This window comes from Pieris rapae, chromosome 10 (genome assembly GCF_905147795.1).
Source record: "Pieris rapae chromosome 10, ilPieRapa1.1, whole genome shotgun sequence".
Classification (NCBI taxonomy): domain Eukaryota; kingdom Metazoa; phylum Arthropoda; class Insecta; order Lepidoptera; family Pieridae; genus Pieris; species Pieris rapae.
In genome coordinates this window covers 1844938-1872890 of record NC_059518.1, presented here as the reverse complement: position 1 = coordinate 1872890, position 27953 = coordinate 1844938, and the positions used below count along the sequence as shown (strand labels likewise).

General features: G+C 31.5%; 1 protein-coding gene across 4 annotated transcripts in view; it reads left to right on the top strand.

Moving 5' to 3' along the window:
• Nucleotides 1-27953, top strand: part of LOC110999062 — a 140091-nt gene that overhangs the window by 66002 nt on the left and 46136 nt on the right. For all 4 annotated transcript variants that reach the window (XM_045629728.1, XM_045629727.1, XM_045629729.1 and 1 more), the window contains exons 5-8: nucleotides 13046-13268; nucleotides 22152-22316; nucleotides 24273-24353; nucleotides 25124-25309. In XM_045629728.1, coding sequence (XP_045485684.1) covers nucleotides 13046-13268; nucleotides 22152-22316; nucleotides 24273-24353; nucleotides 25124-25309 — 655 coding nt within the window. The remainder of the gene's footprint in view (nucleotides 1-13045; nucleotides 13269-22151; nucleotides 22317-24272; nucleotides 24354-25123; nucleotides 25310-27953) is intronic.

The following is a 27953-nucleotide window of genomic DNA, read 5'->3' as shown; positions in this document are numbered from 1 at the left end:
GCAAACAAATACACATTTTAGCTGCATGTTAATGTTTAAATGCTTTTTCCGATCAATATAACAAGAATGTCATCGGTCGTTGAACTTAAAATATTAATAGTCTTTACAAATGGCCGCGTGTAGTTTAAATATTAACGTAAACACGGTAACTTATTGATCTACCTTATTGTTTAAGTTTGTACATTGTTTGAAATATGAAACCTTATTTAATACCTAAAATATTATCCCATATGACTTTCTATATCATACGTGGTCAATACTCTGAAAAACAATAAAAAGTACTATGAGGTTCTAGTTGTGTTTTTTTGTAACTTAAAAGGCATCATCATCATCATCATCTCAGCATCGTATGTGAGAGAATAAATAAAGATTATTTATTTATTATTATTATTTCAATATATTATTTCTATATAAATATGCTTTGTTGCCAGCCATGCTCCAAGTAAAGTTTTTCGCAACTATCACTTGTGAAGATAAACATCATGGTAAAACCAGCATGTCTTAAACCGGTAGTCGTGCTGGACCATAGTAATCTGTGGGCCTTTACTAAACTGGGTGCTGTATAATTAGTTTAGCCATATGTTCTGTTACAAATGAAAATGCAATTTTAATGAAGAATTTAATATTATAAAAAAATATATCTGCGTATTTATTAAACCCTCAACGCAATTGAAAAAAACATTCAATGCGAAATGACCAACTTTGACTTCTATACAAGTATTGAATCTATTTGGCCACGATTCTCTGGATTCAAGCGTTAAGTGTCGATTTAGAATCTTAACCTTTAAAAAATCGCCTAGCCGAAGCTTACATACAACGCAATAGCGCGATTCTCACGCATACAAAATCTGATTTTAAAAAAACACACGCCGCAAATTTTACATTTAACTTAGCAAGGCAAAATGTTACATGAAATTTTCTATTTTCGTGTTACCCTAAAATACTTACGATGTTTCATTTATCGCTGGAAATATTAAAAACACATTTGTAGAGCGTTAACAAAATTCGAATATTGATTGAATCGAATCGAGGTCGTAATGTATAATTTGGCGCCGCGCAGTTTAGCTGTTAGGTAATTGCATTATTAAACGATTGTAATTAACCTAATATTTACCTTCATATGGGTAGGTCAAAACTAACTTTTTGTTGAGTTGACATTTTTTAGAATACAAATAAGCAGCTTCTAAGTGATGAAATGGTATAGCGAAAAACTAATTATCTGCTACTTCTAATAATTGTCCAGTGTATAGGCTATCTACTTATAACTTAATTACAAATATTGATGAAATAATTGATATATTTACAACAATCTTCCAACTTATCATAATATGGAATTAATGAGGTTTAAGCTTCTATTTATTTTAAGTTATAGTTATTATTTTTGTGTGGTTGCTTATTTCATTTTTTCATTTGCTAGTTTGGTATGTTTTAACACAACACATGATTATAATATATATATATATACACATACACTGTATATATGGACACGGATACGTTTTTCATAAATATATAAAAATGAAATGAATATACCTGGTGACACTGAAAATGAAAACCTCTCTTTCCTCTCTACATCTTCTGGTACATGATATCATAAACACTTCCATCTTAAATGAATTCCGAACAAAATATATTCATTTAAATAAAAACTCAACATGTACTCAAATAATAACTAATACTTAAATAATAACTATTTCTAATATATTAATAACATTAACCATCTCGTCTAACATGAAATAAGAAATAATCTAGGAGACACAAAATTCTTTTTAATCATATGCTGGATGCTTCAATATTATTATAACATACTGATTAATGTATGGGAGCCAATTTAAAATCGTGTAGATTTTATCAGCTGTGTTTGGTTTCCATCAACCCTGAAGTAATGAAAAGAACATAGGTCATTACCGTTTATTTTTAAATTATCTTTTTAAAATAATATTTAAGTTACAAATCCCACAATATACAAAAACTTATAGCGAAACAGTTTTTATGAAAAATATATTTTAGAGCCTAAAATTACTCGTATTATTTAATCTTGACCGATTTTTCATGTTAAAATTAAATTTATAAAACATTTTAGATATTTCGCTGGAATGAAATTATGAGTTCCCAATTTTTCACTACGTTTCTTAAATAAAATTAACGGAAAATAAAGTATTGCTTTCTGTAAAAAAATTAAGTAAGCGGTAAAATCTTAATATCAAAATCATTTATTGAATTAGGTAACACAATGTACTGTACATTACACATATGAACATCAATAAATAACATTACATATTAATTGCTTTTTGCATTTACTGCTAGTTCTCAAAAGAAGTGCAAAGAACCGTTGAGGAGAACTGGCAATAAACTCTCCGCCACTAAGCATCGCTTCCGCAAAGACATCATCTGAAAAAAAATTCCATGTTCTTGCCTACAAGACTCGTCATCTTGCTTAATTGTATGTTCCGCATATAACATGCAAAAAAACTGTTTTGTATCGCACAGCTCGGACGACCGAAAACCAATATTTAAGCCTTGACATTTTTAAGCCATTGCGGAATATGGTTAAAATGAGTATTAAGAATATCCATAGCACAAAATCACCTGAATTATGAGCATACACCCCTCATATATGCTTGTTTGCCACCTGTTCTATAAAAAAACATATACACCAACACAGTCAAATTAGGTATTACTTAGTTTAATATATTAAATAATTTTCCCATTCGAAAATGTTTCAACCTTTTTTTAAAAATATTATGTATTCTATCTTTGGCAATATTTTTAGTCAGACTGTTTGTTTTTATATATAATAATTTTTGTTAGCTATAGAATTTCGAAACAAATAATTAAACGGTATTCAAGTACCTTTTTAATATTTGCTTTTAGAGATTAATTTATATTCTTCATATCCCTCAAAATAATCCTACTTCATTTAGTACAATTCGGCCACTTAGGATCATAGTGCAAATAGTCTGAAAACCCATACTTTTTTGACATACGGAAGCCATACTTAGTGCTAAGTTCCAAAAGCTTCCATGCTCAACCACTGTCATGTACAGACTTGTATCAGTAGCTTTATATTCCAAGAATGTGAACAGTGATATGTGTTCGAGTATGTTACAGGTCAGCAAAATATTTCTATTATTCCTTCGCCATTCCAATGTTATCTGAAATATTTTACCAGTAAATTCCAAGACGTTCCAATATGTATGTTGTTATGTGGTTTATACAATATTATTCAAATATTTGATAAGTATTTATATTTTGAGGATGGAAATAAAATATATGCCAAGAAATATATATCCAGATTTGAGGTATTAACTATAATCGCAAAGCATAATATACGTTCGTTACAGCATTATCAAATTCTGATATTTAGTAACTTTGAGAGATTAGTATTTGACTAATGTGGTAAATCACAGAACTAATTTTATTTTACTTTTACTTATGTAACTTAAATGACGTTGTGGTTTATGACATTTTCTTTTGAATTATTGTATGTAAAGGGAGGATACTTGCCGAGTTTCTTGCCCGTTCTTCTCAGAAGAAGACCTCCTGGTAGTCTTGCGAACGGATGGCGTAGTTTTGCTCTTTCGCGAATTTTGTAAATGTTTTTGACATTCATAATAAGCATGCCTTGAGTCGCATCTTAATTGAATAAATAAATTTTGATTTGACTAGTGGCCTGCTCATGCCACTTTTTATAATTAACATGACATGGAAAGGAGGTTTTAATAACTTTTAAATTTGTACCGTTAATACATCAAAAACTTTATTTACTCTCAATAAAAATAATAAAAATATTGCCTTAATTTATTTTATAAAAATGAAACCACATAAGACATTAACATTAAGTAATAGTTGTTGTATTTATGGCATTCCTAGCATTGAAATCTCTCATGGAGATTATAGTTTGCAGAGATAGACTTGTGTGCTTTTGTTAAGTCTTCTTAGAATTTATCAATTTCCTCTTGAGAAGCTTTCGCTAGGTGTATAAGCTTGTATTGCAAAGGGTATGTTTTGTAATTCGATATCAAACAAACACTCCGTGATATTCCTGTAAATGTTATCGGTTTTCCTTATATTTTTCTTGACTAAGTATCCTATCCCAAGCCTTCTGGTACATAAAATGTTCATCGTCAAATCCAATCCAATCCGTCAAATCCCAATATACATTGAATTTTGTTGCGTAAAGAATCGAAGGTAGGTAAAATGTTCTACCTACGTGATCGGAAAAGTTACGCAAAGCATTATGAAATGTGTATCCAAGATATCTAAAATCTATTTCTATTACGGATGTACATGAAAGTTGTCGCAACAGCTGTCAATGATATTGGAAAAGATTTTCTTTGGGTGACGCGAATGATTTATTGCAATGTGTTCACCGTCATTAACCTATATCAGCGTTTGTATGTAAAATTATAAACATTGTTTTCCTTTATGTATTTCTATGCTTATTGTGTATTAGCTTCCGGTCGTAGCTTCATGTATTTTGATTTGCTTTATATATATTACCTTTATATTTACCTATCGCCAACCTTCAGGAATGAAGAGAACAACTCAAATTTAAATTCAAACTCAATTATTGATTCAGGTAGAACAATGTACACTTATGAACGTCAATAAAGAAATACATGGTAAATGCTTCTAATTTTACATTCTACCAGTTCTGAAAGTGAGAGACGAGACTGGCGAGAAGAACTGGCGAGAACAAATTCTCCGGCACTTTTTTTTTTAATTGAAGAAGGCATTAACCATAATTAATACTATCCTTCATATTTTGTATGGCTTAGTACGAGTGTATTACTTTATTAGCCAAGTCAGTTAAATTAAAAATCTTAGGATGCATTTTACCAGTAGGCTGTAGTATTTCGCATAATACACAAAAACAATCTTACACACAAAAATCAACATGTGTCAGACGCAGAAGGCTGCTCATCTTTCATTTCTTTATAATTTTATAAATCTGTATATTCAAGAGGTTAATATGTATACATATTATGGTGTGTGTGTGTTACAAATTGTAGCATAGTATTAAACACATCAATATTATTAACATTGCACACTTGTGAAGATTTATTTATTTATGTTGTTTCAAATATTATGTCCATATAAAATTGCCGTTCACTAAATTTTATTTAAAAATATTACTACGAATATACCTGAAACAAATTTCAACTGCGGATTTGGAATTGAGAGCGACCTATAAAAGTTTAACCAATACGATAACTACTCCGAATATATCGCTTGGATTTAAGCTTAGCTTAGCTTAATTTTTAATATGATTACAGAATAAACATTTAAAATTTAGGGTTGCCTGGAAGAAATCGCTATAAATAAATAAATAAACAATTAACTTTAACAGATTTAAGATTTAAAATAATTAAAAAATACGGCCAATATAAAATTAAATATTCAGATTTCTGATTTTGTTGCCTGCACAGGCGCTAAATAAAGCAAGGATAACATATATTTATGTCCCATGACATGAAGATGGAATTAATAACCTTCTGATGAGATCTTCATCGATTATTTTATAGTAAAGTTTTTTAAAATACTTTTTTTTTACTAATCTATTTCAAAAATTATTAACAATAACGGTTGCTAATAAAGATATAAGTGTCATAATAGATATATTATGTTGGAATAAACGCGATTATCACGCGCCTGACAGTTAATTTGAAAATATAACAGGAAACTCCAATTTCACAAAATCATGCTAATTAACGGAATGATTTATCGCTTTTAATTTCATTCTGACAAATTATGCAATTATTTCACTTGACAACAGGTTTACCGTCATACAGTCTAAGGTTGTTTGAATAAACTTCTTTAACGGATAATAATAAAGTTAAATGCAATTATTTCCCAAATTACAATCATATATGACAATCAAATATAAACCAAATAAAGTAAATAAAACCGAAATGCAAACGTAAATCGAGAAGCATTATTTATAGTACTCAAGTTAGTTACCTATATGAATAAATGAATAAAAATTGCATATGGTTTTCATTTATGATTTTATGCAAATAACAAGAATTCTCCAGCACACGTGATGACTTTATTACCACGTGCCTATGTGAGAACTGCTTTAACAGTTTTAATGAAAATAGATTCATCATTTATAAACTTATTCTAGAGATTACTATAAACCCTATAGTTGGATATTTTTGCATGTTTCACGTTTTTTTATATCAAAGTAACAGCACCAATTTGATATAAAAAATGCAACTCGTGAGCCCTCTGGCATTGAGAGTGTCCATGGGCGGCGGTATCACTTAACATCAGGTGAGCCTCCTGCCCGTTTGACCCCTGTTCTATAAAAAAAAACCAGTAACAAATCATTATGTGTAATGGCGCTGATTCAGCGATATTGATATGTCAAGATCCAAATCTAAATACGGCATTATTAGCATATAGTTTTAAATTATTAACATGCCTTTAGTAAGTCATCAATCATGTTGACAGGGACTAGTTAGAGGTAATGTAGAGCGATTTGACCGTAGGCTTCAGAGACTAATCGCTTTTCGACCGCCTCGAGCTCTCGAACTATTGAACGAACTAAATTGGCTCCTTAGGAAATTGCCCGCAGATTCATTGAGCATTTATGTGGGTAATTTCTTGGTATTTAAGGATTTCTAATGATTTATTTAAGATACTACAAAACATGGGTAAAAATAAAATACTATGCAATATCTAATTTGAAACGTAATCTATCTATACTCGTAACGTAATCTATATATATGTCATCAAAATAATAGGGAAATATTTAAATTTCTGGTTTCATAACGTATAAACTCAAAATATGATTATTACAAAATATTTTACTGTTTATATCACAGCTGGGTAACATAGACTATGTTTACACCTATTTTAAAAAATAATTAATTCATCAAATCAATTAATCATGAAACTTAAAAAGAAACACAAATGATTAATAAATTTTGATATATATATACCATTTTATAAGGTTGAATTTAGTACCGCGATTCATTTGTGAAGGTTTACTGATGGCGCTAAGATGATATCTGTTTACGTCATCAGATAACTCAACAAGGATATATGTTGCCTATAACTTAAGCTTACATCATATGACTTGGCAAGATTTTGCGAGGAATGTACACTACATAAGTATACTTTAGGCAGTAAATCAACGTAGCATATCTTAGTATCAAATAGAAGTAACAAGAGACGTATCAAAGAGATGTTGCAAAGAGACGTTACAAGAGACGTAGCAAAAAGACGTATCAAAGAGATGTAGCTAAGAGACGTAGCAAAGAGACTTATCCAAGAGACGTAATAAGAGACGTATCAAAGAGACGTACCAAAGAGACGTATCCAAGAGACGTAATAAGAGACGTATCAAAGAGACGTACCAAAGAGACGTAACAAGAGACGTAGCATACTTTGCTTAGTACAGTGACATAAAAAAGTAAACAGCAAAAATACTTCTATATTTCACAAGTATTCAAAAGTCAACGAGGTTCAAGTTCCGCGAACTTCACAGCTTTTACAAATAATTTCATTATATTAAGAAATTAACTGATAATTTAAATGCTATCAAAGATGTCTAGCTGCTCTGTAAAAACGATACCATTTTTACAAATTAATAAATAATTAGGATGTACTGACTTTGACATTTCTTATTAAATTGAATTCATCTTATAAAATTAATTTCGTTGAATATCGTTGGGTTTTTTTTTGGTTTTTGGTTCATGTTACTCTAATTATGTGTAATTTTGTAATTTATTTTCAAACAAATTAATTACTTTCACTCGAATTGTTATTTAGTAGTTCAAAATTATAAATCGTTTCTGATTTATTCCATTGCAACATTGTTTTAGTGTAGCGTCTTGGAACTGTAATTGAGTTGATTGTCAAATGGTCTACACTCTAAACTTTACGTACGCGACAAATTTGTGTTACATTAAATGGATTAATGAATTGAAAATGACAAAACGGCGTTTATTTTGTTCCATATTGTGTCTTTTGTTTCAACTTTCAAAGTCTAATATTTATTAAGGCAACTTTTGCTTTAAAGTTAAATACGGTGTATTATGAAGTAATATACACAACATAAAACAGTTTCACACGGTGAACGTTCCACAACTGCGCGTTTTTCTAGGCAGTTTTTGCCGCGCACCACCACTTTGTGGAACCAGCTGCCAACTGAAGTATTTCCGAACCAATTCGACATAGGGTCCTTCAATAAAAGAGCGTACCAATTCTTAAAAGGCCGGCAACGCACTCGCGCATTGATAGTGTCCACGGGCGGCGGTATCACTTAACAGCAGGTGAGCCTCCTGCCCGTTTGCCCCCTATTCTATAAAAAATAAAAAATCACAAACTAAAAAAATTTAAAGTGGATATGGACCGGTTACATGTCACGCTTTAGTGATTGATAGGAAAAAGTACCCTTACTTGGAAGGGCCTAATGGGAGAAAAAAAGAGAAAATGCCAAGGATGATGTTGTAATAAAGGAATCTTCGCTATCATCTGATAGAAGAATTCAGAGGAGGTCTTCACTCCGCCTGATGTCATAAACTAATGTTCCTAAACTTATAAATTGCATTAGCGGTACTATTAGCCAATGACCTTCAACCAAAGTGGGCTAAATATTACGCCCAGATTTGTTTTTATTGCCTGGACACCATCCTACGACTTTCTGGTTAAAAAATAAACAATTCCACTAAAAAGGTGTCTATTAATAATTATTATTATTACATAGATATTTTGTTTCAACCAGAGTCCAGTTATTATCTACTTGTCTCAATTTCTTTATTATTATCAGATCTATGATAGTTAGATTAGTAGGTTGTTAGATTTTATAGTTCGACGATGAAGTTATAAAATCTAATAGACGCTTGGACTAATTGACAATTACTGGTAAAGTATTCAATAACGAATATAGAAATCATTTGTTAAGGCGTCGACTAACGTCTTAACGAGATTTATTCAAGTGTAAATTGAACTTATTTTCAGTATTTTATTAGTACTAGGCTAATTAGTCTTCTTCAATTACAATTTTACGGTATAATGTATGAGGATATGTGTATACGATTTTTTTTTATATAAGTAACTAAATACACTTATGAACGTCATCTGATAATATGTTAAATGGGGTTATCTATCTATTTTTATATCTATGTGAATATGCATTGACTATGCGTTTAGACATAGGCGGTGGGTTCACTTATCATCAGATGAGCCATTATGGAAATATTACGTTAAATCAAATCAAATACACAAAAAATTTAAATCACAACTACACGCAATACTCGTCGAGCGAGTTTGCTTTACTTGTCGAAGCCTCGTACAAATTATTTGAAGAAATCTATTAGGTATGAGGGTGTGCAATTATTTAATCAATTACCATCTCAAATTTGCAATATGAAGTGTTTGACAAATTCAAAAAGACAGTAAAGATGCATGTATGCAATGCGTGTATCTCGCTCGTATATTTACATATTAACATTAAGTTTCTCATGTAAATAAAATATTTTTTTTTTATAATGAGTAATAAAGTTCTTTAAAAATTACGTTAAAGTATATCAAGTCGATTTATAAAAATTCTAGTTGCAAAATCTTTTAATGTTTTTGGTTAATTATTATAAACCTTTTTTGGCACAGCCAAATTCTCTCCATAACTACTATGATATAAAATTTTGATCTTCTTAAATACAGGTATGCCAACTAACTATCAAGATATTTTGGTCATTTTAATAAATTAAAAATAACTTTGACTGATTTCCGCAAACTATAACTCCATATTTAAGTTGAGAAGAGAAGTTAAGATTAAACATATGCATGATATGCAGCTAATACCATAACATGGTTAACAGTTTCCCTTAGTCGTTTTATCATATTATATACAATTTACTTATTCATTTTATTAAGTATAGTATACAGAGTGATTATTAATTAAGTATTTGTCTTGTTTCATTTTTATGTTCCCATAACTAAAGTTCTCATAAAAGTTTACACCAACCTATTTTATAAATACCGTCTTGTTGAAAATTTTATAAGTAGAAGGAGGTTTTGTGTTTTGAAATAAATATACTTAAACTTTTAGGTTTAAGCACGTGTTTAAACATAAGTGTAACGTTTAAAAGCCAAAATGGTCTCTCCTAAAAATATAAATCTCTGCCTTAAAAGCTTGATGGATTTCGACATTGGAGGCTTTGTTTGTGACTTGAAGTACTAAAACTTTAGGTTGCCAACAAATTACGCTGTACTAAAGTAGGCAATTTAATATTTTTTTAGAACTGGATGCATTTCATGATAAATTGTTTAGCTTGGATTTTATGCCTGGACTAATAAAGACGCAGACGCTAATAATACTCCACCGACATTATAATATCAATTATGAAGACAATTTATTGTATACATACCTACGTCTTAATTAACCTACAAAAATACATTATAAATATAATTATATAACTGCCCTATAGTCACAATTCAAAGGCCGTATAGCCAAGCAAAAATATCCAAGAATACTGACAAGAATCATACATATTTTCATACACTCAAATCCCACAATATTGCGATCTCTAGTCTATTGTCGTTGGGATATTGAAGTTAAATCAATTTTTAAAGAAAAATCTTTTCCGTTTGTAACTATGCAATAACTTAACAAATATTATTACCTCTTTCTTTTAATATTGTTTTTTTTTGTCTTATTTTTGACTTTGAGAGTACATTTTTTTTATGATTTTATATGTGTGTTGAATGAACGAAAACGGAAAACACAGTTATAATATAATATTCAAAAAATGAGAAATTATCTTTAGTCAATAGAAATTATCTTCAGTCAAAAGTATAATGAGCCATACCGTTAGTACAATAAAATAGCTTAAATAATACAAAAGTTTTCTCAGAACGCAATGAAACGAAATTTAATCATTGTCAAGTCAGATCTCTCTCTGCTTGATCGTTACTACACAGGTGCAAAATACGTATTTGTAGTGATTATGCCGCACCAATACTTTGGAAATAACAACCATATCGGGAAGGGCGTCCAAAAAAAAGCTTTTAGAACCGGCACTCTGTCTAAGCAGGCATGCATTAGCGACGGTTAACATTATGTTCTAAGTGCCCTTAGGCCTCATTTGAAGAAGAATAAGAGTACTAGATCAAGACACGGTACATTCTCTTAAATTAATGAAAACGATGGCATAATTGATTTGGCTTTAAATTGCTTTCACATCGTAATCTCCAGATTTGGCCCCCAGCGACTCTCCTGTTCTCAGACGTCAAGAAAATGCTGACTTGGGCTCATGAAGAGGTACTCGGCGAAAATCGCCTCTTTTAAAGGGTAAAATAAAAATCTTATCGGAAAATTTTTACCTCATTCAATGTTAAATCAAAAACGTATTTTTCACAAACATTTTAATTAATCTACAATAAAATAATATAACCACTATTACGGCGGCTATGAAAAAAAATAAACATAGGAAAATTCTTTTTTTGTATAGAATTTGATTTAATTATTAAATTAATTTTATTCAAAATGATTAATCAGCCTTTGAGAGAGATACAACTATTATAGCATCATACACGTTTTCGATACCACTTTTATTTTACGATTTGTCTTTAGCCTCAATATATGCTGCATTTTCGGCGATAACATCTTTATTGGCGCAAGTAAGAATTCCCTCGTTCTCAGGAACAGCGAGGGAGCCTACCATAAGCTCTTATTGCGAGCCCATTGACAACCTTCAATTAATATACATTACTTATTCGTACCATGACATCTAAAATCGAGAGAGTTTATGTTCCCTTTAGTGCTAATCAGATTTTGTTCGTTCTATTTGTAGAAGAATTCGTAATAATAATTTAGCCCTCAAATAAAACAGAATAGAGAACGCATTGGAAGCAATCCGAAGTCAAATTCATGAAATTTTGTTAAAGTAGTATAAACATACAACAATTTAAGTTAATAATCTTGTTAAAAATAATATACATTCTCTAATGTGTTTTGATATTACGCTTATAATTTTCACACATCATCCCAAAATGTTCGTGTGTCGGAAGAGATCGTTTCGTGATAAGAACGTGTCTTGCACACTTTGGGATATGTCTTATCTCGTTTTGTTGTGAAATCAAGTGTTTATGTAAATTTTCAATGCAGATTACTTAAATTATATAGCGGTAAAATTATAAACTGAACTATAGTATAAGTATAAAGGTTCTCTTGATATCAAGGCATAAAATTATTGAAAAGAACGGTTCTTCTAAGAATTGTTATCATTTACTTTTCTAAATATTTTAGTGCAGTAATTACACCATGCACTGTTATCAAACTCAGTGAATTATCGTCATTATTCTATTTAAATAAATGTATTTGTTTTTATTTCTATATATTAGATTTTTTCTATATATTAGACTTAGACATTGAAAAATCTAGTTTACAAACCTAGTTTAAAAGTGAGACAAGTATGGTTGAGTCGACTGTGGTTAGCAAAATCAATATTAAATTCATACCAAACCAAAAAAAAACTATATTAATATATTTTCCATTACTTATAAGATTTGATAAATTAAATTGTTAATTGTTAACAAAATACAGTTTTAAAAAATTTTTCTCCATCTCGGTCTAGTGATGTTCATATAATATTTTAAGTTTAGTTTTCTATTGTATTAGTATTAAGTTACTGTAAAAATAGGAAATAAGGAAAATAAATAAAATCGAAATCGATATTGAATTCAGACCAAACCAAAAATAAACTATGTTGTTATTACTTATAATATTTGATGAATTTTATAATAAAAATCGATGGCTTGCCCCTCTATATTTTAACTATAATAAAACTTTTTTCCAACATACAAAAAAACTATAAAATAAGAAATAGTGTATGACCTAGGAGATGTTTACTGTGCTTAATGAAGCATGATGTTCATAGCACCTTCGAAATCCAATTTGAATGTTTCATGAATTTCTCTGAGCATCCTGTATTTCGCTTGAAATATTTAACATTTCTTCGATATTTTAACATTTCTACTTTGCCTCACCAACGATAAACTATTCTGATATATTTATTATTAATGTTTATTTCAGAGCATCATGTCCATCATCGCTATTTCACACATGGGAGACGTTTCTCCAAGAAGTGGAAGCTGACGTCGTCGGCTTCAACAACGCGTCATCTTCTCTCGAGAGGACAGTGGCTGTGCCACTAATAGAGAAGACCTTTCACATGAAGGTCCAGGCGAGGAAGCTGTTCGCGCATCGGGAAGGCTGTGAAGTCATTCTGGGAAAGGCTGATGACCAACTTAATAAGGTAATAAGCTCTGTATTATTCGCGTAACGTTCCACCGTCAAGTTGTGTGTTGCACCAATGGAGATTTTATATAACCAAAATAATATACATAAAATATATACTTAATGCATGTTGTGAATGCGTCAGTCAGGTTACATAGCGACTTCATATACCTTAATTCTCTAAGTGAGCACGTAACATTCTAACCAAGCAAATAACTCCTTGTATTTATTCATTATTACCTTATAAGCCAGGTAATATACCTTAACCTTTACAGGTAATTTCTATTTATAACACTCAATGAATGAACACTTAATGAAACCTTAATTAAGGAAGCAAGCAGTGAAGCAACATTTAACCATTTATTCAACCAAATTAATTTTCAATAATTTTGATCAGCAATTAGTTGCGATAAGCGTTGATTTCAGTATTAGTACTGAACTCAAAATGCTTATCGTTTACACCGTTTTAGGTCAAATTCCTCGTGATTATACGGATTAAACGGTACCTGGAGCTGGATATTCTATGTGGAGTTGAAGAATATTAAAATCAGCATTGTTAAGTGCCTATTCCGAACCTTATACGCTGTCTTGACTTCTTAACAATAAGCTAAAATTATATTATTATTGTATTTTAATTATTCTTTTTAGCATTTATATAAGGTGTAACATATACAGTAAGTATAAATCAAATCAAAATCATTAATTCATTTAACTAACAAAATTTACACTTATTAACGTCAAAAATACATATTAAATGCTTCTAATTTCACATTCTCCAACAAATCAAGGGTGAACGGAAGAGAAGAACTGGCAATTAACTCTCCGCCACCATTTTCAATCGCAAAGTCTTTTTACACAATGTTTGTAGCTGCAAGCAATACATCATGTTCCACATGACATCTTAGAATACGTAATTAATAGTTAGTTTATTATAATAAAATAAATTAAAACGATGTGTCCTCAATCAGTAGGAGGCATGGTGAAATAGGAGCACGCACTTACATTTTCGTGGAAACAACACTCAAATACATATTCGAAATAACTAACATCACCTCGAATTAACGTCCGACCAGTCATCATAAGTAGCACCCGTTCACGAGTATGACGTATGGCCAGTCATAGGCCCCCTTGTCATATTTTAGGGATAGAGACAGAGAAGTTACCCACATCGTGTAGTTATATGTGTGCTGTGGTAAACTTCAATAAATAAAAGATCGGCCTCACTATAAAAAAGCAATCAAAAACCATCAAGCATTGTGTCTTGACAATTCACAACGCATTTATCACTGTTACAGTATATAGTTAATTATTTTTAATAAGTAAACAAATGTATATTTATTTTAATAAATTGACCAACGCAACTCTACACTAGTGATCAAATTTTCCGTACTCTACATTATCCTTATTGAATGGATGCGACTCTACTGGGAAACCATGTTTCCATTATCAAATTAATCACTTTGATACATAATACTTATTTGCTTCGCTTCTGTTGGCGGTAAAGGCCTCAGATCCTTGATTCCTTCCAAATTCCTTCCAATCATTACAAAAGTAAAATATACAGATTAGATTTATTATATACATTTTATTTATTTTTTTGTTACTCAAGTTTGCTGTTTAGTACCGTTGATTGAAATCCAAAATCGATCCAAATATCTCTCCATGGCTTCATTTCTCCATCCGATTCCTGCCAACGCTTTCTCTTCCTTTTTCCCCTTGGTCCCTTCCATGTAGTTGTCTTTAAATTCCACCTTATATCTGTGCATTTTTTTAAAAGGTCAAGAGACAAAAACTTATCATCTCTCATTCATATTTGGATCGTTCTAAAATGAACTTAAATTGCTTATTAGCAAAAGGTGCTTTAATAAAATTAATACGCCAATAGCAAGATATATAAAGTAATATCTAAAATACGTAACTAAAAGGGTCACAGTATCTGAATTCGGAAATTGAATGACTCTAATATCCAAATCCAATTTTCTTGTTTCCTGTAGCTTACAGTAAACGTAAGAAAATTTAAAGGTTTTGCGATTCGCTTCGTTTCGCAAGTTCTAAATTGTTTTTGTATATGTAAAGAAACTAGTATGTTTCTATATTTTGTACAACAGCCATCCGTACTTAAAACAATTGTCGTGTACTTTCTAATCCTGTACTAGATGGCGCTAGCAGCCAACTTATTTAGCAAAGCATTTTGAATTTTTAAATCAAATGACATGTAAAAGTAATCGTGATTCCATATTATTTCATAATTATGATATACATTAATCCTAAAAAGGAATTGAAAAAAATAATATACTTTAAATTTCGTTAAGATCGTAGTAATTACATCATTTATTTATTTACGTACATGTCCAAACTCAGACTAAAATCATGCTTAAATATATAAATATAAAATATTATTTATATTATTACATAAACCACAATAAAATACAATTAAGTTATTTACAAAATTGCGGGAAATGCTATCCTCTAATCCCCTCCAAATATAAGAGAACCAGTCAGTGCCAGCGCCTTCGACCTACTCAATAGCTGTCAAATTTAATTAATAATGTCCAGGGCTCAGATAACTTACATAAGCAAACACATGTGATGTTATTGTCTAATAACTTTCAAATGAATTAATTGTTCTGTAAGATGCCATTGTGTTATCCTTATAAAAATTAGGTATAACAAAAAACTTGGCGATTAAAAAGAGTGACGGAGAGTTTATTGCCAGTTCTGTGCCCTTTATTTAAGAACTTAGAGTAAATGTAAAATTAGAAGCAGTTAGCATTTAATGTTTTATTCTTTATTGACGTTCATAAGTCGACACTGTGTTACTTAAATAGATAAATAATTTTAAATTATATACTATAAGAGACAAAACATGCCCTTCATCAAAACATTTCAGTACACTAATTCATTTATTATCAATAACGACTTATTAGGAACAAAGAAGTATTAAGAATACATTAAATATCACTAAAGTTACTACATTTTTATGTAAGATGATCCCAACACAACAAACCCATATTTTTTAAAATAATAATTCTCTCTACTCCCCTGACATTGTGTCCAGGGACGTTTTTCTATCATTTTTACGAAAAAGATACATCAATTAATTATTCATTCGTGTTACGCGTCTAGTGAAATACGCCCCAGCTACATCGGTAATATTATTATATACAATATTCATGGGCGAGCGAGTCATGTTTCATTGCAGCCTTTGCTTTTTTTTTTAGTTGTCATTATAGTTAGAGAATTTGTATATTTTTGATAAAGTTATAAAATTTTTAATAATACACGTAAAACAAAACGCATCCTGCGTTTCATTTTTTGAATTCAAAATTCAAAATTCGAGCGTACTCCTCCCTCAAAGACCGGCAACGCAACCACAAAACTCGTTGTATCGTTTGCCCTTAGTTATATAAAAAAATTGATACAGACGCCTTTTCTCTACACTTTATATATTATATTCTCTCGTAAATTATTTCGAGTCATTCCATCTTGGTAACTTGAATCAGACACACAGTTTTTTGACAAAAGACTAAACAGATATATTTTTAAATCTTATCATTACATATTATAATAGACTATAGCCGTGTTTCTGTGTGCGCTCAAAAGCCTGATAATCCTAGTATTTCCTAACACACACATAATCCGCTCTGATGAAGCCTCGGGTGGAATAAACATATTGTTAATTATGTATATATGAGAATAACGAGTTTCATATTTTTTAAATTGGATCATTATCTTTACGCCAGGCAAATAATTAATCAGCGTAGCACATATTAATTACGCAAGCTATTTACATTTCTGATTTGCTTTGTTTGAATTAGAAAATGGTGATTCAGCGAGATTTATATTTATTATAAATGTGATGATGATCAATGTTCGCCTGGTAACTTTCACGTGCTTCCCTCGTTCGGAGGCTTCTTGGGTTTACAAACGCGAAGAAGAGAAGAAGAGAAGAAGAGGAAACCGGCTCGCCTTTGATCCAAATAGTCGACGGCGTGACCTACCTGACGGCACAGGAGATTAGATTAACCAATGATCATGAAATAAATACAGAATTCTGAGGCGCAGATCTAAGTTGTAGCGCCACTGATTTATTTTCATTATTTTTATAAATGTAACACAAATGTACAAATTTGTTTTAATTCACGAGTTTCTCACACAAAATCATTTTAGTTATTAAAAAATAGAAAAAATACATGAGGTTAATCATTCATGGTTCTTATGTACATGAAACAAACAATTAATATGTTGTGTGTATATAAATAAAATTTAAAATTAAACAAAATTTATATTTATTTAAAATCTACACAAAGCTAGCTTACACATATACCTCTAAAACATCAAAGAAATCTAGTAAAAAACTAAACTAGAAACTGTTATCATATTTCGGAGTTAAGTGAATAGAAAATTACTCCACGACATCCTTCAAGTTCCAACACAAGAGTAGATCAGCTTACATCTTCGTTTAAACTCATTACCTAGAAACGCCTCGACAGATTTTCATAAATTATAGCTAAGAACAATCACAATCCTCTTTAAATTATATTGTATAATTTTATTTTTTAAATATTGTTATTCCTACCTTTCTGGAACGGAGACTCCAGGTTATATTGGACGTAAAACATTTGTTAAATTAATATCACCACTTCCTCTGTATTACAATTAAAAAGTTAGTATTGCAACCATTTAAAATTAAGAACTTTCGTCATGTAACAAGCTACAAAGATGCTAGAGCGAAGAAAGAATCAAAAAGCCACTTCTTTCTTCCTTGCGTATTTATCCTTCTGCGTAACATAATTATTTAGCATATAAGCTTATCAAAAATCCCCACTTATCTCTATATATAAAAGTCTCGTGCCACAGTATTCGTTACTATACTCCTCCGAAACAGCTCGACCGATTCTTATGAAATTTATTATGCATATTAAGTAGGTCTGAGAATCGGTTACGATCTATCTTTCAAACCCCTAAGCGATAAAGTAGACACAACCCATAAAAAATAATCTTATTTTTTTGACATAATATTTTTATTTATTCATCTATACTCAACGATCAAACCCTATTCTTTATTTGATAGATAAGGACTCTGTGGTTTGTGACTAAGGTAGCGTAGCAAAATGTTCTATGTTGGTGTGTACTAAAAAGGGCAGACTAGGCATTAAGGATAAACGAAGTAAGCGGGGACAGGATAAAAAAAGTCACGCCATTAAATTATCAGCCACAGATAAAAAGAAACGTCAAACTTATGGTATGTCATAAGTTTTTAATATTAGGTCGTTCAAAATTACATCTTAAGATCTTCAGATCATGAGCCAGAATTGTTTAAATTATTATGTTTATTTTATTTATTTTAAATAAAAAAAAACTATAATTATTTATTCAGTATCCTCATTAATGTCTTTCTGATATATAAAATCAGCTAGTGTAGCAAAAGTTTAGAAGCAATTACTTAAAGTGAAGCTAGTCCTTTTGTTGAGTTCTCGAAATTCTTAGAAAATATAAGAGAAACCTTTGCACAGGTGAAATTGTAAAGGATTTTATTACACAAAAGAAATCCTCAATTCACATGACTTGACCACTGTGGAAAATCTCGTTGAAAATATTTTCATCTTGTTAGGAAATATCTGTTACGAAATATAATAAAAGATAAATCCTACATAGACAACTATATAATATGCCAACTATTCATGTATTCATATATAAATAATATATGAATACATGAATAGTTACCACCACTTTGTGGGACAGATATTTTGACTGAAGTATTTCCGAACCAATTTGACTTAGGGTCCTTCAAGAAAAGAGCGTACTAATTCTTAAAACCCCGGCAACGCACTCGCGAGCCCTCTGGCATTGAGAGTGTCCATGGGCGGCGGTATCACTTAACATCAGGTGAGCCTCCTACCCGTTTGCCCCCCGTTCTATTAAAAAAAAATCAGTGGCAATCTTTTTAGGGCCTCAGATTTCTGTTTCTGTTACATCTGTTACATCATTTGTCAATCTGATAGGCAAGTAGGTGATCAGTCTCCTATGCCTGACGGAATCCGTCGCCTTTGGGTCTAGGCAAGCCGGTTCCTGTACGATGTTTTCCTTGACCGTTCGAGCGAATGTTTCATGCGCACATAGATATAAAGTCCATTAGAGCACAGCCGGGGACCGAAGCTACGACCTGAGCGATGAAATCATCTATGTTTCCTTCTTTTTTATTGTTGAATATCAGAGTTGCCTGGAAGAAACCGCTTGTTAGCGATAAGGCCGTCCGTTGCCTAATAACTAATGTAACCGACTTACTTATTGTTTTTAAATGTGTAATTATGTATATGGTAACACTGCTCATAATTTAACATGTTTAAAATTCACCAACATTTTATTTTCTGACGTCATCATGGTTATCGCTTTACGTGGAAATAAATTCCCCTTCATTTTTATAATTTTTCGTTAACTATGGATTATTTTGATAAGGCCCATTAGCAGTTCCTGCTTTAACACTCATAATTAATTAGTAAATATGCAAAGTAACACTGTTATATAAGTAGCATTTAATACCCAGTCCGCACTAATCGTCCAATCGGATCAAGTGAATGAAGCTTAATTTGATTGGTCTCGTATTGTTAGAACTTGGCAAAGCTTTATAGGTTCTAAAACAATTGCAAAGGGATTTAATTAATCGAGTTAGTCCTTGTCTCTGTAACAATTTGATTTCGGTGTAGTTTAGGTATTTAAAAGGCACACCGTTTCTTACACAAAACGATTTGATGTTATACTTCTTTGGGCACGTTAGAGAAAAATTATGTGTAGTAGTAGAAAGTAACATTTTACGATGCGCACGCATATTGTCATAAAACCGACACCCCGAAGTTAACTATAGTGAAAAAATTTTTTTATATCACGGGGATTTAGGATTTAGTTAAACATTATTTTAATCACTTGAGCAGAAATATAATATAGTATGTTTATGAAAAGATGATGATTAAACAACATTCATCGCATCGGATTAATACGCGAAGTTCCGAAGAATTTAGTAGAGAAACTCAGCAATTAGCAATATGGCAGTACATCATATTTTCTGCTCAAGTATTTTTGGCCATCGCAATTTCGGTACACATGTATGAGCCTGTTGCATTTTATGAATTGGACGATGTTGGCATCGTCAAGGATGTTTTCTTTATTGTAGCATTTGTCTTATTATTATTACATATTACAAAAAAGTATCTGCTGTTATGCCTATGGGCTATGCTATAATATTATTGACTAAGGGCGGCGGTATCACTTAACATCAGGTGAGCCTCCTGCCCGTTTGCCTCCTGTTCTATAAAAAAAATATATATGTATATAAAAGTAATAATAATAATGAATAAATAGAAAATTAGACTAAATTCAAAATATTTAGTACCAGTGGCAGTTTACAATGCTGGCAGCGTTTTCTCGCTGTATTGCGATACTGATTCATTCAGCGAGGACTAACTCTAGGGTCTTTGTAAATTAGGTTAGAATTAGACCTATTTATTTGTACTCTGGCAGAGTTCACAAGAGTTGCCTAATTTAATTATTAAGAATAAGATATTGCTTTTATAATAGAATTGGTAATAAGTGTAACTAGAATAAATGTTAGCAAAAAGTTTTGCATATTTATTTATTGCCATGAATTATTTTTATTTGTGCCACAGATCATGTAGATCTTTTAATTGATGACAATTGTCATTGCGAATTTTCCTACGATTCTGAATTGTATATAGTGAATAATCTAAATACACGTATATTATTTTGTCATTAATGAAGACTGATATTTGTGGTTATTAATGCTACCTAATAGTCTCACTTTAATTTGATGCCGCCTTAGTATAAACAATTAAAAACTAATTAAAGCAATTGCATAGAAACGAAACCCTTTCGTGTAACTTAAGAAGCTTTTAGCATATCTTGTAACTATCTACTCTAAACTACTTCTATTTACTGCCTTCCTTAAAGGAAACCAACGCAACAACTATAATGGATGCCCATGGGCTGCGACAACACGACTTCCCTGTTGATAGCCTAGTTTGCCGCCCAACTTTTTTTTTATAGAATAGAGCAAACGGGCAGGAGGCTCATCTGATATTAAGTGATATGATTATAAGTTTACAATAATACATAACTTCAATCTGTTAAAAAAGTGTTTTCTTTAAACATGTAATAGTTATGTTAATAAAAGACAATACAATTATATAATTTTTATGGACTAAAAGCAAAAAGTTTGTTTGAAGGACTCGAAAGAGGGTGAAGCTTTTCTAATCAAGTAGTGGAAATGATAATTTTCTATTAAGGTGCAATAAACGCACTAGGCGCATGAAATTGGAACAATTTACGTTCATAATTCCATTATTATCACGTACGAATTCGCATTGTATTGTTTTTGCTATTCGATTTAACCTTATTTGTGTTTTAAACAAATCACACAACAACACAGCCACGACATATTTGCGTCAATTTCATTAATAATTATTCTAAAGCGAGACTGTTATAGTTTTATATGGGTTTGAGTGTAATCTATGTATAAATCATGCCATTAGAGCTTCTTATTACAGAATTAAATACTCACAGACTCACAGGCTGCCTTCTATTCATGAGCCAACTCTACGCTAAAAATCTTTATATCCGAACCAATACCACTAAGGGTCTAAAGAAAAGGCAACGCACTCGCGAGGTCTCTATCATTGAGAGAGTCCATGGGCGCCATATCAATTAACATCAGATGAGCAGTCTGCGTATTTATTTATGTGTACTTTTGTTACACAAAAAAAACTATTATTATCTGAGAAACTATTTGGGGACAATTCTATAATTATAACTTATAAATGTATTATTTTACGTTTCCATATTGATAAATAAATAAAGGCTACACAATGGTTATTACGATTACTTTCAGAGTCGACAAGAATACAGAACTGCCTTCCTGAACTACTGCGACAATGCGAGTCCTGTCAACCTCGCAACATATTACGACTCGCACAACAACTACGTCCAACAATTGACAGCCACAAATGCAATGATTGAACAATATCATAATCACACACTGCCTACTATATTACAGGTAAATCCATTTAAAGTTTATTTTTCTGTCTTTTATGTAGAACTGGGGAAACGGTTGGCCACAATCACACCATATGTTAAGTGACATGCGCCCTTGCGGATGGCACGCCTGTCCAGAAGATGCCTATTAAATCGCTGCTTATATGAACCCATATTTAAATGTCTAAGAAAGATGGTAAGGGGCAAGATCTCCATCAATGTTTTACAAGAAAACGACTCCTGGTTGAGTCCCAAAAATATTGAGTTTGGTAGAAAAATGTGTTTGAACAAAGTTATGTCCCGGATGATGTGTGTGATGATGAGGCTATATCGTCGTGCGTCTAATCGAATTACCAGAATTATGGACTATATATAGAACTTTTTTCTTTGATAAAAATAATTGAGCATGACGAATATATAGGCATGGTCACAAGACAATATGAAACAAATTAGATTAGCATTTATGCTATATATCGTCATTTATAAATTTAGAAGAAAGACAACTAAAATTAAATTTTACGAGCTAGAAGAACGTCATGTCAATGCTATTTTAAATGACCCATCTGATCTGGTACAAAAGAAACACTTCATGTATTTATTTGAATTCGAATCTGATATACCCTTTATATGATTTCAAAATACTGTAATATTGAAGCATCATAATTTGGGATTAAAGACGCAGTGCTAAAAGCTCGAATTTCAGAAGATTAATTAAAACTGATATTCATGGATTTGAAAGCTACATAGAACCATCTCTAATTTCAGTATAGATATTAATTAAAAATCTTGCCTCGCAATGAAAATTTGATTCGAAAAATGAATTGCTACAGTCAGAAATAGATTACGCGAGAATATTTACATTTTTAAGTTATTAAAATATGTTTCATTATTTTTTCCGGTTGGTTTTAATATAAAAGGTCAATGACCTGTAAGCCTACTTGGTGTTGAGCATAGTTTTCAGGTAAATATTTTTTTTACTAAAGAAGATTGGTCTTAGGAAGATTTGCCTTTAAAAACCAACAAAAACAAATTGCACCTTAATAAAAAGGCTCAACACAACCTCAACGCTCAGTTATAAAACGATAACTGAGCGATCCTTAAAGGATCGTATTTTTTGAAGTTTCGTCAATAATGTGTCATTTTTGAGGTTTATGTATACAATAATGATGCTACTACATATGTAACACATAAATAAGTACGGGATGTCAGCACCAAGAGCCCTACGGGTAGGTTCAAAGGTTCGAGGTGGTGGGATTATCTAAAAGCTATCGGCCAGGCTTACCACGATGAGTACTTGAAGTATTCTTCGCCACTTTGAGAGGAGACGAGAAATGAATAAGACAGCAATATTCAAATCTGATTTATTGTTCACAGACTATATCTTAAACACTACTTACACTTAATCACACATACAATATGATATATATTGTGAGCTGTTGGTGTATTGCGCACATTCAGCTATTTATATTTAGAACCACCACATGAACTGTCTCAGCAGTTGATCAATATTCAAAATAATAAATATTTAAAATAACTCTTCAGCTGTTAAGATTTGGTCACACACGTGAGTCGTATCAACAGTTGGTCAATGTTCAAATGAAATCAGAACGTGTGAATATGGCATGAGAACTTTCAAATTCAAATTCAAATCAAGCCTTTGCCAATGCTTGCTCGCAATCGAGTAAACCGCGATATCGCGGCACAGAAACCGTTCTTCGCCAAGCGAATATACAAAAACAATGTAAATTCAACTAGAAAGTAATGTAACAAAGGGAACAAAAAAAATTCAATGTTGTTAAAACGACGCAGTGGAAGGTCACCATGATGTGAAACTGATTACATTAAAATAAATCCACACTGACATTTAATTTATTTCAAAAGCTTACTTTAAGTATGTTAATCTCTTTGTGTATTCCCAGTCTTCTCGATTACTTTATTTGGATATTTACCAAGTGATTTATTCCCTAATTTATTACAGGAATTGGAGGAAATTTTAACGGACGCAACGACTGCAGTCAGCGATGCTATTTGTCAGGAAGGAGAAATTATCTCAGAAAAGGTATTTCAATTTCAATCTTTCAGTTTAAGATATTTATTTGAATATAAATAATTAATTTAATTAAATTATTACATTATATACGCGTATAATAAGTTAAATATATATTTATTATTTATTTCTTAATTATTTAAACATTATTGATATTTTCCCAACCATTTCCTTTTTACTACTGAAATGCTTGTAAGTAAATATTTCCAATGTAGTAGTCTTTTATAACCCAGATTATTTTTTTAAAGGATATTAGTTAAACGAATAGTGACTTACAGAAGAAGATTTTTATTAAAATAATAATAAATAACTAGATTAACAACCAGTTGATTTTGGTTAGTAGCATAATATATATCGAATGTATTTTAACCTGATATAAAGTAGATTATCATTATAATGATAAAGAAAATTAAATCATAATCCTACAGAGGTAGTAACACATTTTAACACATCGCAAGGCAAAAGAGATTTTCAGCAATGTGGTTGTTAATTAAATTGTCGGGACCAGACTTCCTCAAGTGAAGTTCTGTGTTAATATCCTTGGTTATTATATTACATTATACCTTTGAAATGTACTTTATTTCAATTTTATGTAATTTCTAATATATATATATATATATATATATATCTGATTTAGTTAGCAATTCATTTATGTATAGAAGTTAATTCATGACTTATAAAAAAAACGGGGTCTAACTTCCGCCTAATTCCTGTATAATACGTAAAAGTTTGTTTACAGTAGTCTAATAAATTTACTTTATTTGTTATTTATATTCTTACAGTGCAACCATCAGCTAAGAAGATACGAGTCTCTATGCACACAGGCACGTGCGGTGTCCAGTACTGCTGATTTGGCGCATCTTGCAAGGACTCTACTGAACAACCAACCACCTATGAGGGCTCCGATGAGGGCCTTCCTGCCTCCATACCCACCAGAACCAGATGACCCACCAATAGATGTACCTGCGGTAATAATCTACCTGCTATTTTATTGCTCAGTGAGACGAGAACTTGGAGAAACTGATCTTGGTAACACAGAAGGCAAAAGATCATGGGATCGTTCACCAAGCATACGGGTCGATCAAGTGACAAGTAGGCCTATGTAAAGACTTATCTTCCTCAAAACTATACTCAATAAGAAAGGCGCTGGATAAAAAAACAGTTAGTTCGCGCCAAGAAGGCTTGCAGTGCCAAGTTAAATGCAGAATTGGAATTTATACTATTTGATTAATATAAAGTTACGGAACGTAAATTCTTAATAAAAACTATTTGCTGTCTTGCATCGTAGGAGAGTAGCTTCATCTGTTCTTTATCTTTTCGAATCCTCACTAGCTTTAATAGTTTATTTTTTTTATTTTTAAATACTTATATTTTAGTAAATTTTATGGGTATATTCGTATAAGGGCTACGCTACAGATGACGAAATAGCCCTTCATCTGGGTCCTGAAAAAAACCTTTCAATGCGAGTTTTTGTATCACCTTTTCGTTAGTAGATATAACTGGGTAAACATTATATTAATAATTCTTTTGAGGTTTTATTGTTGCATATTTTATATATGACAGTGACAATTTTAGAGTTACAATTATTATTTTATCCCCAATGTCAAATATACAATTCGGTATATAAATCTCTATAGAACAAACGAATAAAATCCCATTATCAGGTTGTGAAATTGGCTGCTCCTCAATTTGAAAGGGCAGCTTAAAATCTCAATTTACGTTAGCTACAAGCTCGAAATTGCATCGCAGTGAATAAAAATATCCGATACAAATTCCTGTAATAAAAATGCTAAACTAGGTTTTGTCTGAAAATAAGTTTTCCAATACTCCCAAGCTTCGTTACGACCTCCAGAAGCGGTGAAAGATCATTCAAAAGTTTCATTAGAACGTTGGCATTTAATACTAGACATAGACTACAGACGTATGTTACCATGGTTACCAATATTATAGACACATTTATATGTATACAGGGCGTCCCACGGCGATGCCACACGAAGGGAAAGTACCTTAAATATTAATGATAGGATATTTTACTGAAAGAAGACATCGTTTAATTTTTAATAATAAGTAGAACTGCATTCACAGATTTTTTAAAAATCGCCTACCTCAACCGGGAATCGAACCCGCCAAATGTGACAGTAAAATTACATGTATTTTATAATAGCGTTTGAAAGGGCTACTCATAAGCATTATTTTTTCCTTAATAACCCAGCGTATTAAATGGAACTAAAAACATAAAATTTTACATTTTATTTTTAAAAAAAATATTTTTACAAATTCTCACTCTTTTTTAATTATTTCTCTCCCTGTCGATTTACTTATTTTTGCATGGTGGATGTTTGAAATAATACGTCTAAGTTCATTTTGTAACACCTGCACACTGTTGTACCGGTTCTTGTAAACTAAATCTTTTTTAAAACAAGGAAAGTATACATTAAGAAACTCGGCTGTTCTCCTACTGTTATGAGCCGGAGCCCCATCTTGCTGGAATATGAGATTTCGTCGATCAGGAAGATTATAAATCTCATTTCTTAAGACCTCAAGTATTTCTAGATATCTTTCCGTGTTCAGAGTTCCTTCGTAAAAATGTATTAAGAGAACTCGGTTACTTACAATCCCACACCAACAGTTGAAAGAAGAACGCACTTGATCATTGGTCTCGCGGATTCGTAAGGGACTCTGTCTGGACCAAATGCGATTATTACGCCGGTTGTACATACCGTTGTTACTAAAGTTTGACTCGTCTGACCAAATACATAATGGTATCTTCCTGATGTAGATCGACGAAATCTCATATTCCAGCAAGATGGGGCTCCGGTTCATAACAGTAGAACCGCCGAGTTTCTTAATGAACATTTTCCTTCCTGGATCGGCACTTTTCGACAAATTAGATGGCCACCGAGATCCTCAGATCTAACCCCACTTATTTTTTTTTATGGAGTTAAGTAAACGATTTAGTTTACAAGAACCGGTACAACAGTGTGCAGGAGTTACAAAATGAACTTAGACGTATTATTTGAAACATCCACCATGCAAAAATAAGTAAATCGACAGGGAGAGAAATAATTAAAAAAGAGTGAGAATTTGTAAAAATATTTAAAAAAAAAAAATGTAAAATTTTATGTTTTTAGTTTCATTTAATATGCTGGGTTATTAAGGAAAAAATAATGCTTATAAGTAGCCCTTTCAAACGCTATTATAAAATACATGTAATTTTACTGTCACATTTGGCGGGTTCGATTCCCGGTTGAGGTAGGCGATTTTTAAAAAATCTGTGAATGCAGTTCTACTTATTATTAAAAATTAAACGATGTCTTCTTTCAGTAAAATATCCTATCATTAATATTTAAGGTACTTTCCCTCCGTGTGGCATCGCCGTGGGACGCCCTGTATAGACATGGTTATAATTATGGTATTTCTAGTCCAAGTTAATAAAGCAGATAGTAACTTCTGGTAGACGCTAGACACTTGGAGCGAGCGATATGTGGGGAGCGAAACAGTGACAACACTGTTTTTCAAAGATGCATTCGCGGCATACAAATATGCCAAGACAAGGCCCTTCGCACAGCACATTATGCAGATCCTGACAGGCCACGGGGCTTTTGGACACTA